The sequence below is a fragment of the Glycine soja genome, chromosome 2 (genome assembly GCF_004193775.1).
Source record: "Glycine soja cultivar W05 chromosome 2, ASM419377v2, whole genome shotgun sequence".
Lineage (NCBI taxonomy): Eukaryota > Viridiplantae > Streptophyta > Magnoliopsida > Fabales > Fabaceae > Glycine > Glycine soja.
The window spans coordinates 13,583,592-13,596,594 of NC_041003.1; the positions used below are offsets into that span (position 1 = coordinate 13,583,592).

Here is a 13,003-nt window from a genome sequence, read left to right on the forward strand (position 1 = left end):
CATGATTGATTATGATGATTGTTTACTTTGGTTGAATGAAGTAGTTGTTTTGCTTGTTTATGATTGATTACTTTGAATGTTTATAACAATTTCATTTGATGATTTTTTTCGTGATTGTTCATACTCATAAATGTATTTTATTGCATAATTGTATATTGATCCTCCGGCGGGTCCATGAAGCTTTTTCATCCTATTTTTTTCTAACATTATCTGTCTTTAATTTCCTTGATATTCCAAACTTTCTGCATTGGGTTTATTTTGGATTTGGTTCTTTATATTTCTGTTTTGGACTTGCTGTTTATTTCTTCTTTGGTTGTTTTTCTTTGAATGCTTTGGTCATTCATACTAATGTTTAAGACTTGATATGTTTCAAACTTGGTTGCTTCTTTTATGAATGCTTTGGTCATTTATAAATATTATTTTGGACTTTCTCTGTTTGGTATGTTTAGCACTTGGTTGATTCCTCTGTGATTGATTGGTTATTATGAATGATTGTTTCTATTTTGGTGCTTTCGTCTTTTTTATGTTGCCAAAGAGGGAGAGAATCATGTAAGGTACAAGTAGAGGGTATATATTTTTTTTTTGCAATCCTTTTTGAAAATATTTTCTGCTAAGCAATGATTGCAAAATTAAGGGGGAGTGATCGTCTCGCAAAAGAAATATTTTTCAGTAAATGATTTCAATTGGTTGTCATTATCAAAAAGGGGGAGAATGTGAATGTATGTGTATGAAGGTTTTGATGATGTCAAGACAAAAGCAACACAAGTTTTATTTCAAGTCCAAATCAAGACTAAGAAAACAAAGATCAAGAAGAAAGTTAAATCTTAGTCTATCTTTGTTAGAAGAGTCTCTTAGTGATTGCAAAGGTTTGACATCACAACATAATTTTTAAATTGATTATAAAAAGGTTTTTAAATATTTTTAACATTTTCTGAAAAAGACATTTTTCCACTGGTAATCGATTATCAGGCATTGTAATTGATTACCAGAAGAAAAATTATTTTAAAAAGCTTTTTTAGAAAGTTTAAAATTTGAAATTTGAAAGTTGTAATCAATTACCACTTGTCTGTAATCAATTACTAGTAACGGAACTACAAAAATTCAAATTGAAAAGTCATGACTCCTCATTACATAAGTGTGTGATCGATTACCAAAGAGTTGTAATCGATTACCAGTGAGAAAATTTTAAAAATTATTCTGAAAAGTCACATCCCTTCATAAGTTTTTGAAAAATCACCAAGGGCCTATAAATATGTGACTTATCTACGAAAGTTTTTAAAAGAGTTTTTCAGAACCTTATTGTCTTATCTCTAAAAAATAAATCATTGATCAAACACTTGCAAATCAATTAAGGATTCTTCTAAGAACTTCATCTTGTATCTTTTTCTCTAAAAGAGAGAAAACATTTGTACTTTATTTAAAAACTTATTGAGATCAAGAGATTGTTTGTCTCTTGAATTATGAGTTTCCTGAACACAAGGGAAAGGGATCTCTCAAATGTTCAAAAGTTGTAAAAAGTATTTTTACAAAATTAGTGAAAATCTCAAGTGGATTGCTTGAGAACTGGACGTAGGCCCAGGAAGTGGCCGAACTAGGATAAACTGAGTTTGTATTTCTCTCTTCCCTATCTTGATTACTTTATCTTGCATATTTTATTTATCTTGTACACTTGAAGTATTCTATTGATATAATTTTTATCTTTATTTTTAATATTCTTAACATATAGATTTAAAAAGAGATTTAGAAGTCAATTAAACGAGAAATTTTTTAACTTAATTCACCCCTCCCCCCCTTAAGTTATTGAGGTCACTTGTCCAAAATAACTCATATTGGTGGGGGGTCAAGTAATAGGGAATCAAAATGAATGAATTGGCTAGCTTGGGAAAAAAATTATGTGTCTCAATGGAGCTTGGGGGAGCTTAGGCTTCCGAAATATCTATGCTTTCAACTTGACCATGATAGGAAAACAAGGGTGGAGATTTATATCAAAACCCAATGCTTTGTCAACAAGAGTATTCAAAGCCAAATACTTCCCTAAAAGGGATTTTATGGGTGTTGGCTTAGGTAATAACCATCATATTCTTAGTGGCGAAGCATATTGTTTTCCAAAATGATGTTTAAGGAAGGTGTGAGGTGGAAGCTAGAAAATGGGGAGAATGTTAATGTTTGGGGAGAACCATGGTTAAGGCACACGGGTCATACATTGATTTGAACACCACTTGTAAATGGCTTGAAGGATTTGGAAGTGGGAGTTCTGATGGATAAAGAGGGTTTGTGTTGGAACTACATGCTCCTTGAGAAAATTTTTGAAGTGGAGGATGTTGAGACCATCTTGAGAACACCATTGCTGAATGATAACCACATATTTTAGGGCAGAATAAATTTTGAAATTTACATTCTAAATACACCATATTTTGTGTTTTGAATGTCACGGTTCAAGGAGGCAGAGATGGATAGACCAATGACTTTTCTTGTATCCGCTGGATCAATGATTCCATCATCCCAAAGCCTAGCTGTTGAGTAATAAGGACTTGCTTCTCTCTCATAAGCCTCCACTACTTTCCCTTTAAACTTATCCTCTTCTTCCTTGCTCCACTATATTACAAGTATAATGCACATTGAGACAAGCAAAAACAGATGAGAAAACCACAAATATGTTATCAACAAGTGAAAAAAAAAAAAACAAAAAACCTTCCTCCAAATATAGTTTACCTGAATTCCTTGCCTTTTCTTGTTGCCTTTCTCTATTTGGGCCAGCACACCAGCAGCCTTATGATCACATTCCAAACCCCCCACAAACCAGATGAATATCAAACTAATGACCAATCAAATCTTTAAATCCAGTTTGATTTAGAATGGAGAGAACATGCAAAACATGCATGCTATGTACTGATGTATCTCACAAATTAAGTACAGAACAATAACCATGCAAAGCAATGTTCTGGAACAATCAATGCCAAAAATTTATCTTTCTTGTAAAGAATCATAACTCATGAGTGATGAGATGTATATTACCTGAGCACCACCCATCACAGAAATTCTAGCATTAGGCCAAAGGAACAAGAAATTGGGACTATAGGCACGACCGCACATTGCATAGTTTCCTGCACCAAAGCTTCCTCCAACCATTATAGTGACTTTAGGTACCTGCACGTGTTTTATTTGAAGAAGAATTCTTATTTGCTCTTGAAAAATATCTCTCATGTTTTGAGAATCACCATTACTCTATAAGCATACTTAGAACCATATGTTGTTTTCTACTATATTGTCTAGTCTTTGAATTTGACTCAATACAACCACAATCGTAAAGATGAAAGACATAAACCACCAAATATTTATTTATAAAAAAAAATCAGTATAAGTATTAATCAATATCGCACCTTCTCCAATTCTTTCTTTCATGCAGGAAAACGTACTTGCCCAAATGGAATCACATTCCAACTTCCAAGACACTTATAATTACAAGTAGATAAACTTACTCTGCCTTTGTAGTTAAGTTTATACACAGCTAAAGAGTAAAGAATAAGTTATAACTTGCGAGTACATGGCTGGAACCACAAACCTTTGCACAAGAAACAGCCATCACCATTTTTGCACCAGACTTTGCTATGCCATTTGCCTCAGATCTTGAGCCAACCTACCAAAGAGACAAGTATAACAGTTTCATTACTCAATTGTTTAGAGAAAGAATATTTAGGTTTAACAATTCTTGATTTGGAAAAGAAGAGAAACAAACTAAGAGTAAATACTTTCCTTCAGCATTTTACAATTTCCAGACAACAAAATATAATTAGACAAAAGAAAATGGAAGACATGAATTATTTGACATCCACACCAGAAACTAACCTGGATGCCTACAGACATACACCATTTGATAAAGAATAGTACCACAGTTAAAAATACATGATGTCCATCAACAAGAATGTTTAAGACCAAACAGGACTATAATTAAAGTAAAAAATAGGATCACCACTAAAAGAAGGTAACAAGATGGATCAATAGTCTGTCTTCAACCTGGTCTAATGGTTTGCTTATTGCAATACCATCAATGGCCACAGGTTTGAGAATAGACGGTCCCTTCACAACCTAAACAAGAAGGATCAATACTGCTTTGAGATCTTATATGCATTCTCAAACTTATTGTATTTCGATTGAATTTCAATTGATGATTCTCAAACTCTCCTGACTTTACTTAGTCTTACAGTATCACCAATCCCCCTGTATTTCCTGAACTCTACATTGTTATATTTCTGTTGAATTTCAATTGACGATTCTCAAACCCACCAGACTTTAATGCCTGATTGCTTATCGATTATACAATCCATTTATTTTTGCAATCATGGAGCATATTAAGATAAATCTTCGTGTTTCAATAAATAAACAATGAATATAATAAGATAACTCATACCACAAATCCACTGATGTTCTGAAGGAAAGAGGAATCAATCTACTCAGAAGTTAGAATATAATGACACAAAGCATAGTAATCAGAGTAACTAAGAAATAAGTTAAATTCATACCATGAATCCAGTGATGTTCTGAAGGAAGACCAAGGGAATGTTACGTTGAGTGCATAATTCAATGAAATGGGCCCCTTTCAGTGCAGATTCATTGAATAAAATCCCATTGTTTCCAATAATTCCAACAGGCTGTCCAAAAATTCTAGCAAATCCTGTCACAAGTGTCTGCAAAAAGATTTCAAAAAAGGTTATAATAAACAGATAGGGAATTGCAACTGCGCTTTTCTTCCAGGCTACTGGTATATAGATGAGTTGTAGAAATTTTATTGGTTGTTGCATATACATGATGGACGCCAAATACTTATTGTCAAATCAACAACCAATAAGTGTGTGGCAAATCATCAAGTGTACAGGTGCCGAGAGAAAAAAGGTCATTCCATAGCAACCCATTGATATCAAGATAATGGTTAAACAGATAAAAAAGTAAAGTGGATAAGTCCTCACAGTGCCATACAATTTCTTGAATTCATCAAATTCACTTCCATCAACAATGCGATCAATAACTGATCGAATATCAAACTGTTGCTTAAGATCAGTGGGGGCAATAGAACGAAGTTCATTGACATCATACAATGGCTCTTTATATTCATAATTTATATTTTGCAATCCATTTGCCAAGACATCTTTCCCAGCCATATGCAAATTCTTAATTATATTCCTCCCAAGCGCAAGTGCATGGAGTTCATCTACAAGAAACAAAACATGTACAAAGTTACAAATAGAAACTAAGTTGATGTCATTAGTTATCACATTTTCTATACACTCAGATGTGTGCAAGAGAAAGTATCCACGGTAAATACCTTGAGCAAAATAATCAGAAACCCCTGATGTCTTGCAGTGCACAGTCGCACCTCCCAAATCTTCTGCTGAGACTTCTTCTCCAGTGGCAGCCTAAAAAATCATTTAATTAAGGTTTAATTTTGGTCATAAATGCATAAAAAATACATCAACACATTGTTAATGTCAAAATATTGAAATTTAAAAGAAACATATTTTAAAATTCAAGAACATAGAAATAGCCAGAGATTATCATACAAAACATTTTGGAGCACAAGAGTAGCTAGAGCTAACCTTAACAAGAGGTGGCCCTGCTAAAAAAATGGTACCATTTCCCTTGACCATCACACTTTCATCAGCCATAGCAGGAATATAAGCGCCACCAGCAGTGCAAGACCCCAACACCAATGCAATTTGAGGAATTCCTTGAGCAGACATTACAGCCTGATTGTAGAATATTCTGCCAAAGTTCTCTCTGTCCGGAAACACTTCGGCTTGCTTGGGAAGAAAAGCTCCTCCACTGTCGACAAGATATATGCAGGGCAATTTGCACTGAGCAGCAATCTCCTGTGCCCTGAGGTGCTTCTTAACAGTAATGGGATAATAAGTACCTCCCTTAACAGTGGGATCATTCGCCACAAACATACACAGTCTCCCATGCACAGGACCTATCCCAGTAACAACCCCTCCAGAAGGCAAAGGTTCTTCATACAAGTAATGTCCTGCAAGCTTTATTACTAAAAGTTAGAAGCTTTCCTAGTCAAACCCACATACCCATTTCTCATAATTCCCGATCCCACCTATCTCCAAGACTAACTGCATTTCCGATTAAATTTTGCAAACATAAGTGATCGTGAGCTTTTGTAAACCTCCTGATACCAGAGTTCAACAGTAATCTAAACTCTGAAGTGATATCATTATAAATTTAAAAAATAAATTAACCGAAAAAATCATAATTTAATATACTAATTAAGATATGTTTGGATAAACTTCTCTGTAAGTACTAAGAAAATGAGAAGGAAAAGTGAATTAACTTCTCTCATAAGTTATGTATAAGTTAATTCGTAGAAACTCTCTTCGTTTAGCTTCACAAAAAGGTGATTTCTAATTTATGCATAAACTAATTTAGCTTACGTGAGAAGTTAATTCATTTTTCCTTCTTATTTATTTCCCTCCTCCAAAAGTGTTTATTGAGAACTCTATTAAAAAATGACATTCTTTGTATTTCTCAAGCAATAAACAAAAGATTAAAAATTTAAGTAGGTTTGGAAAAAAGAATTAAAACCTGTGAAAGCTCGAGGAAGGAAGAACCGGGATCAAGGAGGCGATCGATTCTTTCACGGGGCAGAAACTTGTTCCTACTCGTGTTCCTCTTCACTGCCTCGGGTCCTCCACCAGCAAGAGCCTTCTGGACATGAGATTGGAGCTGTGAAAGCAACTCCTCCATGGCCCCACCATTGGTAGTGGTTGTTGCTGCTGCTGCTGCTGCGAAGCTCAACCATCTTCTTCTTCTTCCTGATCCTCCCAACAAAGAGGCCTTTCTTCCGATTAACCCAAACATCGCTTATCTTCTTCTGCGAATCAATAATGGCACTCTTCTCTATCTACAGCTATTGTGTTTATCCGATGACGGGGATACAGTTCCACTCTCTTCCGTTACTGCAAAATAAATACATTTGATGTCTCCATCGGATAATCTTGCCACGTCTCTTTGACTATATAAAAACAAGGCTTTTAATTATTTTTTTTACAATTAAATGAAATTTTGTGAAAATTTAAGTAATAAAAGCAATTTAAATTCTTTACCAAAATACTATCATAATGTTTTTAATAAATAAATAAATCTTATTACAACATCCACAATGACAAGTAAACTTTACCATTAATTTTTAAGTTACCTTTTCTTAGCCTCGGCTTGTCACATCAATTTTAAGAATTTTGTCAACTTTTTATTCCAAAATAAGTTAACTAACAACTTAAATTGGATCTCAGATATCATCTCACATATTTATAATTTTATATTTATATATTTTTGTTTAAAAAATAATTCATTTACATTTTAATTTTAAAATAATAAGTACGTTAAAATATTTATATTCTTGAAACATAATTTGTATTTTTTTGCGTGCTCAAAACATTTTTAAATGTGTTTCAATAAATTTGTTAAAAGTTGTTGATGAATTTTCTTTTAACGGCAGTGTGTTTTATATATGTTTTTTAAATTAGAACAAGGATAATTAGATACTTCATTAATTGGCATGTCATGGTCTAAATAATCATAAGAATAATTAAAATTATTATCGTATGTGTGTCATTCATCTTCAACAATCATATTATACGAAATCATGCATATAAACATTATATATTTCAATGTATCCATGTGTCAATCACGTGTGGAGCAGTCACATATAATTGTGAATCGAGATTGAAACACTTCAAAAATCTAATTGACATCATTTTTAGTTGATTCTTGTCATCGGGTGAATAATTTTCATTTATCTCCTAACAACATTGAGATAGTATTGAAAAACCTAATTCATCTCATGATATATTTACTATGCTATATAATATCCACAATATATTGGATTTCGTTCACTATACATTGTACTCTTAGAGCTTGTCCTTCCAAAACGTCATTAAACAAATTAAATCAATTGATTTAAGATGTTGATGTCATTATTTACACCTACATCATAAACAAAATGCATAGTATTAACTTTAAGCGACAGGGAGGAATGCCTGGCTCTGCAAGACTACGGGATTGCGATGTGCTGCGAAAAATCACGTGCAGACAAGCTGAGGAAAATAGTCTCTACGGTGCTATTTGTGCTGCTCCTGCTGTCAGCCTTTTGCCATGGGGGCTTTTGAAGAAAAAGAAGGTGCTTTGATTAACTTGGGTTTTATAGAATTAATATTTGTTACAATTATTTTGTATTGCAGTTGGGGTAACTGTTGGGTGGTGCCTATCAAAATTCTTGTTGCACAGCGTGTTTGGTTCCATGTTTCAGATGTGGTTTTCTATGTTTTTTTTTATGTGATTTTAAGAAGTTAATAGTTATAGTTTCTGCATCCCGAACGCAATTTCTTGCTTTTCCACGGGTTTCTAAGCACACAATTAGTTGTGGAAATATAAAGAGTTTAATTGGCATGCACTATCATCTAAAAGTTTTTACATTGTGAACTAGTCAGAAATCGTCTTTGTTATGATTCTAAAGAAGTTATTATAAAAAGTTTAATAGGCATGCACTAATTGATTACTTTGTAGTCTCTACTTAAAGTGGGTTGATTACACCTGCAATGAAAATGGAAACCGAACGTTCTGTGGTTTAAAAATGCTGAATCCCGCCTTAATTAATACTAAACCATTGTTAATATGACTTATCATTATAAAAGTTGATAAACTTACCATAGATAACGGTTTGTGATTGCATAAAACTTTAAAAAACCTTAAAACATATATTATTCTATTATAGAAGTCAACGAACTTATCATATATGATGATTTGTGATTAAATGACATTCATTATGTATTGTTTATTTGCTTAAAAAAGAATTTAATTTTCATACATAGTGTAAAGATTTTTATACCGTTAACAAATTAGAAATCATCTTAGATCTGACTTTTAAAGTAAATATTTTTGTACATTATTGAAAAAACCTTTATACTATCTGTGTATTTTTTTAAAATAGTAATTTTACTGCTGTAACTGCAGTTACAGACTGTAATTTAGGCTAGAGTTATATTTTGTTGTTTTTTTGTTTATATTTGGATAAGGCTAATATGCTCTAGTTTGTCATGCAAGATAACTTGCCAAGATTTTGGGCCATTAAATCAAATCTTCAGGTTTCCAGAGGACTCACAACCAGCCGGGGGCCTGGAACTAGTTACCAGTTTGCTTTGTCCTTGGCTGAGCAGCTATTTGGGGAGTCTGTTGCCAAGGAGGTTGCAGAATTGATGGTAAACTGTTTTGATTAGTAACTTTCTTGCCGGAAAGGAATAGATTGTTTCCCTTTTTCTATGTAATCAAATTATGTGCTTGTATGCAGTGGTTTCTTTTCTTTTTCTTTCTTTACTGGCTGATACAATGCTGAAAAGTAATGGTAGCTGATATTGAATTAGTATGCATAGCAATCAAAAATTAAAATTAAAGGGTAATACAAATTTAGTAATCACTTGAAGAGAGCATTATAATAGGATTCAGTTGTTCTGTATTGCCAAATATTCATGCGTTAAAATTGTAAGCCCTATGATACACCAGTAGCAAACTTTTAGCAGGTTCAACAGTCAAATATTTAACTGCTATTAGATACTGATCTAGTTGAACTGGGGAATTTTAAGTTTTTAACCAAGGTAGTATTTGGCGTGCAGCTAGAGCGCAAAATACTATTATGTTTTGTTCTTTTTGGTTCCAAGTTCCAACTATTTTAGTGGAGCCAAAATGTACCACTAATTCTATTATATTTTTATAATGCATCAAAAAACAAAACCCATATGTTATGTTCAATCCCGTTTTAACACATTTACTAAACCTGTAATACATTTACCTGGGGGTGGAAAAGTTTAAAATAATAATAAAAAAAGATTAACAGAGAGGAAGAGATAAGAGCAGGAAAAAAATGCAGAATGATGAGTGTGCATGAAATATATGTTTTAAAATTTGGATTCTTTAGTTTGATTACATTTATAAAAATCAATATCTTCATTGTTCTTTCTGATTTTTGATGTATATTGCCTTATCAGTTAAGTTATGTGCCTGATCTGATCAAGTACTCTTTCTTTTTTATAATAGTTGATGAGAACGGATGATGATAATGCAGCTAAGAAGGAGTTCAATAAAGTTGAATGGTCTGTAGGCCACCACACCCCTAGTGTAAGTTACTAACTTACCATCAAATTTGTATAATTTGGGAAGATTTCAGCTGCCTATCCTTCTGCATCAATGATCTTTACACATGAACTCATACAATATGATGTCCAGGTCCTTGTACCAATTGTACATGGCTCTGAAGAGATTGAAGTAGTGACTGTGGTAGATATTCTTAGGCGAGCAAAAGCTAAGGTCATAGTTGCTTCAGTTGAAAAATCTCTTGAAGTTTTGGCTTCTCAAGGAACCAAAATTGTTGCTGATATATTAATTGGTGATGCTCAAGAGTCACCATATGATCTGATTATTCTTCCAGTAAGATAAATTCTCAAAATAAATAAGTTGCTGCATTTTTTCATGGTGCTATAGCAGACTTTACAAGTATAAATTGTTGTGTTTTGAATCATTCAAATTTGATTTGATGTGGAAATTGATTCTCATGTTTATAACCCATTGTAGAAAATAGGATTTGAATTACCTAGTAAATCATTTTTTATGGTTGGAACACCTTAAAATTGAATGGAATTCATTTTGTTTTAACACTCACTTTCTTATCCTTGATAAGAATAGGTAAAGTGGGTTTACAAATAAAGGTAAAATTATCAATATAAGCACTCAACTAAAATTAAATAAAGGCCACTCAAATCCAACCAAACTTGAGTGAATTTCAAAATCAAATCAATCCCTATTTTTAAACTTTACCAATCATATCTTGTGCTATTGTTAACATCTCTCTTGGGGTTCCTTCAAATTGTAGGATTTTTCATTGCAGTTCTAATTGACACGATATAAATAGTTTATGATAATCATACAATTCTTGTTTTTGTCCCGCGTATTATTTGTTGTTGCTGAGATTTCCACGAACTTTTAGGGGGGAACTGCTGGTGCTCAAAGACTAAGCAAATCTAGAATTCTGAAGAAGCTTCTTAAAGAACAAAATTCAGCTAAAAGAATATATGGGGCAGTCTACTCTTCACTTGCCATTCTACAAAAACAGGGCTTACTAAAGGTATTTGACGCCCTTCTGTTATCTTTCTGCTTCCTGTTCCAATTCTTAAGGAAAGCCTCTCTGAAATGAGAAATTTCTTGCTCTAACAGGACAAGAGGACCACAGCTCATCCCTCCGTCTTAGTCAAGCTTAAAGACGAAGAAATAAATGGTGCTAAAGTAGATATTGATGGCAAATTGATCACTAGTGAGGTACTTGCCACTGTAACGGATTTTGCATTGGCCATTGTGAGTAAGCTATTTGGTAATGGAAGAGCAAGAAGTGTAGCAGAAGGCCTTGTTTTTGAGTATCCTAAGGAGTGCATGTAGCCTTGTTTTTGGTAATTGATCACTAAGAATTATTTTGCCCTCAATCACCTCAGAAAGATGGATAAGTTGCAGTTTTTGTGGGCAAATCTTAGAGCAACCTGTACACAGCCATGTTGTCAGAATCCTGAGCCAATGTTTGATTAGCTTGGTATCGATTCATGTCCCCTTTTGGCATTCATTTCACACACATGGATGGTAGCAATCAATCTTCTGAGTTTGATTTCTGGAGGGGATGTTGACCTGGGAATGCCATTGCTATTGACTGAGATGAGAACTTGATGGCTTTCATCATTTATATGGAATAGTTAAACACACTGTAGACTCTAGTTAACGATAGATTGAACTTTCTAATATAGAATTCAAACTTCTCTCAGGATGTAAGAAAAGTGCTCTAAACGCATTGTAATAATTTAATTAGCCAGATATCATCTTGTATCGCAAAAAACAACCATGTTGAATTTTTGTAGGGAAACGTGGTTTAGTCATATCTTTACTTTGGTAATAATTATTTTACTTTTGTCAATCAAGATGTAGTACAACGAATCTACATGTTAACACCTAAAAATATTTATTTGCTTTAACTGAAGATTACCTTCAGTTCTTACATCTCACCAAGATTTTCACTAAGCATGTTTAGTACAGGAGAAGTTTTTTTATATATGAAAATCATGATTATTGGAAAAATTGATTTCTAATAATCATGATCTTGGGAATGTTTATATGATATTTTTTATATAAATTTTAAATTAATTTATTGATAAAATATATTTTGGGATAATTATTATTTTGTTTTTAATTAATTTTAAACTATTATAATTTTTATTTGTAGAATTATTTTAACTAGATTTTCTTGTTTAAATTATTTTTTATATTGTGCATAGTACTATTAATTTTATATTATATCTTAAAATATTGTTAACCAAATCAAAATAAAATAAAAAGAATTTAATATCTTTCTTTTAATTCCTTAATTCCTAAACAAGTTTTTTAGTATTTTTGGTATCTATGTTTTTTCTTTGTTAACATTTTCCCCTCTTGTTATTTCAGATGATGTAACGGTCATGTTGATATGTTGATAGTTTATTGACTTGTCATGCCATTAATGAGTCTAATAGAGTAATTATTTGTAATTTTTTTAGAAATTTTTTTAATGCTTCATTCGTTTAGATTAGTTGATGAGATTGAAAATACAATTTGTGAAAAAAAATTAAATGTAATTATATCGTCAATCTCTTTAATGATATGACAAGTGACTAAACTGCTAACGTGATTATTATGTTATCAATTAATTATGTTACTTATTAAAAGTACTAAAATTGTTAATAAAAAAAAAAAGTGAAGCATTAAACTTTTTCACTCCCTCCTTGAATCTCTAAGAGGAACATAAGAGATCCTTAATAAGACCACCAAAGCCTCGACCACTAGTACCCCAACAATGATAGGTGATAGATTTATTCTATTTTATTTTTTAATATGAGCAGATTTTGATTTTTTTAAACTAATGCTTCAACTTGATCTTATCAAC

General features: G+C 32.5%; 2 protein-coding genes across 4 annotated transcripts; one reads left to right on the top strand and one right to left on the bottom strand.

The window, feature by feature from the left end:
• Positions 1-2,182: 2,182 nt before the first annotated feature.
• On the bottom strand, positions 2,183-6,965 carry LOC114388506 (methylcrotonoyl-CoA carboxylase beta chain, mitochondrial-like). Of its 2 annotated transcripts, none has more exons than XM_028349025.1 (9): positions 6,583-6,965; positions 5,592-6,026; positions 5,321-5,411; positions 4,965-5,206; positions 4,521-4,685; positions 3,563-3,637; positions 3,016-3,147; positions 2,713-2,769; positions 2,183-2,595 (listed from the first exon to the last, which is right to left on the bottom strand). In XM_028349025.1, the coding sequence occupies exons 1-9, from the start codon at positions 6,856-6,858 to the stop codon at positions 2,392-2,394; spliced, it is 1,677 nt and encodes a 558-aa protein (XP_028204826.1). In that variant the 5' UTR covers positions 6,859-6,965; the 3' UTR covers positions 2,183-2,391. The 2 variants fall into 2 exon arrangements, with proteins under 2 accessions (XP_028204826.1, XP_028204834.1); XM_028349033.1 differs by having other exon boundaries at positions 5,592-6,019; positions 6,583-6,714.
• Positions 6,966-7,983: 1,018 nt separating this feature from the next.
• LOC114388519 (protein DJ-1 homolog C-like) lies at positions 7,984-12,001 on the top strand. Of its 2 annotated transcripts, none has more exons than XM_028349045.1 (6): positions 7,984-8,176; positions 9,141-9,254; positions 10,087-10,167; positions 10,276-10,476; positions 11,033-11,170; positions 11,260-12,001. In XM_028349045.1, the coding sequence occupies exons 1-6, from the start codon at positions 8,000-8,002 to the stop codon at positions 11,476-11,478; spliced, it is 930 nt and encodes a 309-aa protein (XP_028204846.1). In that variant the 5' UTR covers positions 7,984-7,999; the 3' UTR covers positions 11,479-12,001. The 2 variants fall into 2 exon arrangements, with proteins under 2 accessions (XP_028204846.1, XP_028204856.1); XM_028349055.1 differs by having other exon boundaries at positions 7,987-8,176; positions 9,100-9,254.
• Positions 12,002-13,003: the final 1,002 nt, after the last annotated feature.

Coding starts and splice junctions, on each gene's coding strand:
- LOC114388519 (XM_028349045.1), top strand. CDS start 8,000: ATGCATAGTATTAACTTTAAGCGACAGGGAGGAATGCCTGGCTCTGCA. Junction 9,255..10,086: donor AGGAGGTTGCAGAATTGATG/GTAAACTGTTTT, acceptor TTTTTATAATAG/TTGATGAGAACGGATGATGA. Junction 10,477..11,032: donor ATGATCTGATTATTCTTCCA/GTAAGATAAATT, acceptor ACGAACTTTTAG/GGGGGAACTGCTGGTGCTCA.
- LOC114388506 (XM_028349025.1), bottom strand. CDS start 6,858: ATGTTTGGGTTAATCGGAAGAAAGGCCTCTTTGTTGGGAGGATCAGGA. Junction 5,207..5,320: donor TTCTGATTATTTTGCTCAAG/GTATTTACCGTG, acceptor TGTTTCTTGTAG/ATGAACTCCATGCACTTGCG. Junction 2,770..3,015: donor CTGTGATGGGTGGTGCTCAG/GTAATATACATC, acceptor TGTGATCATAAG/GCTGCTGGTGTGCTGGCCCA.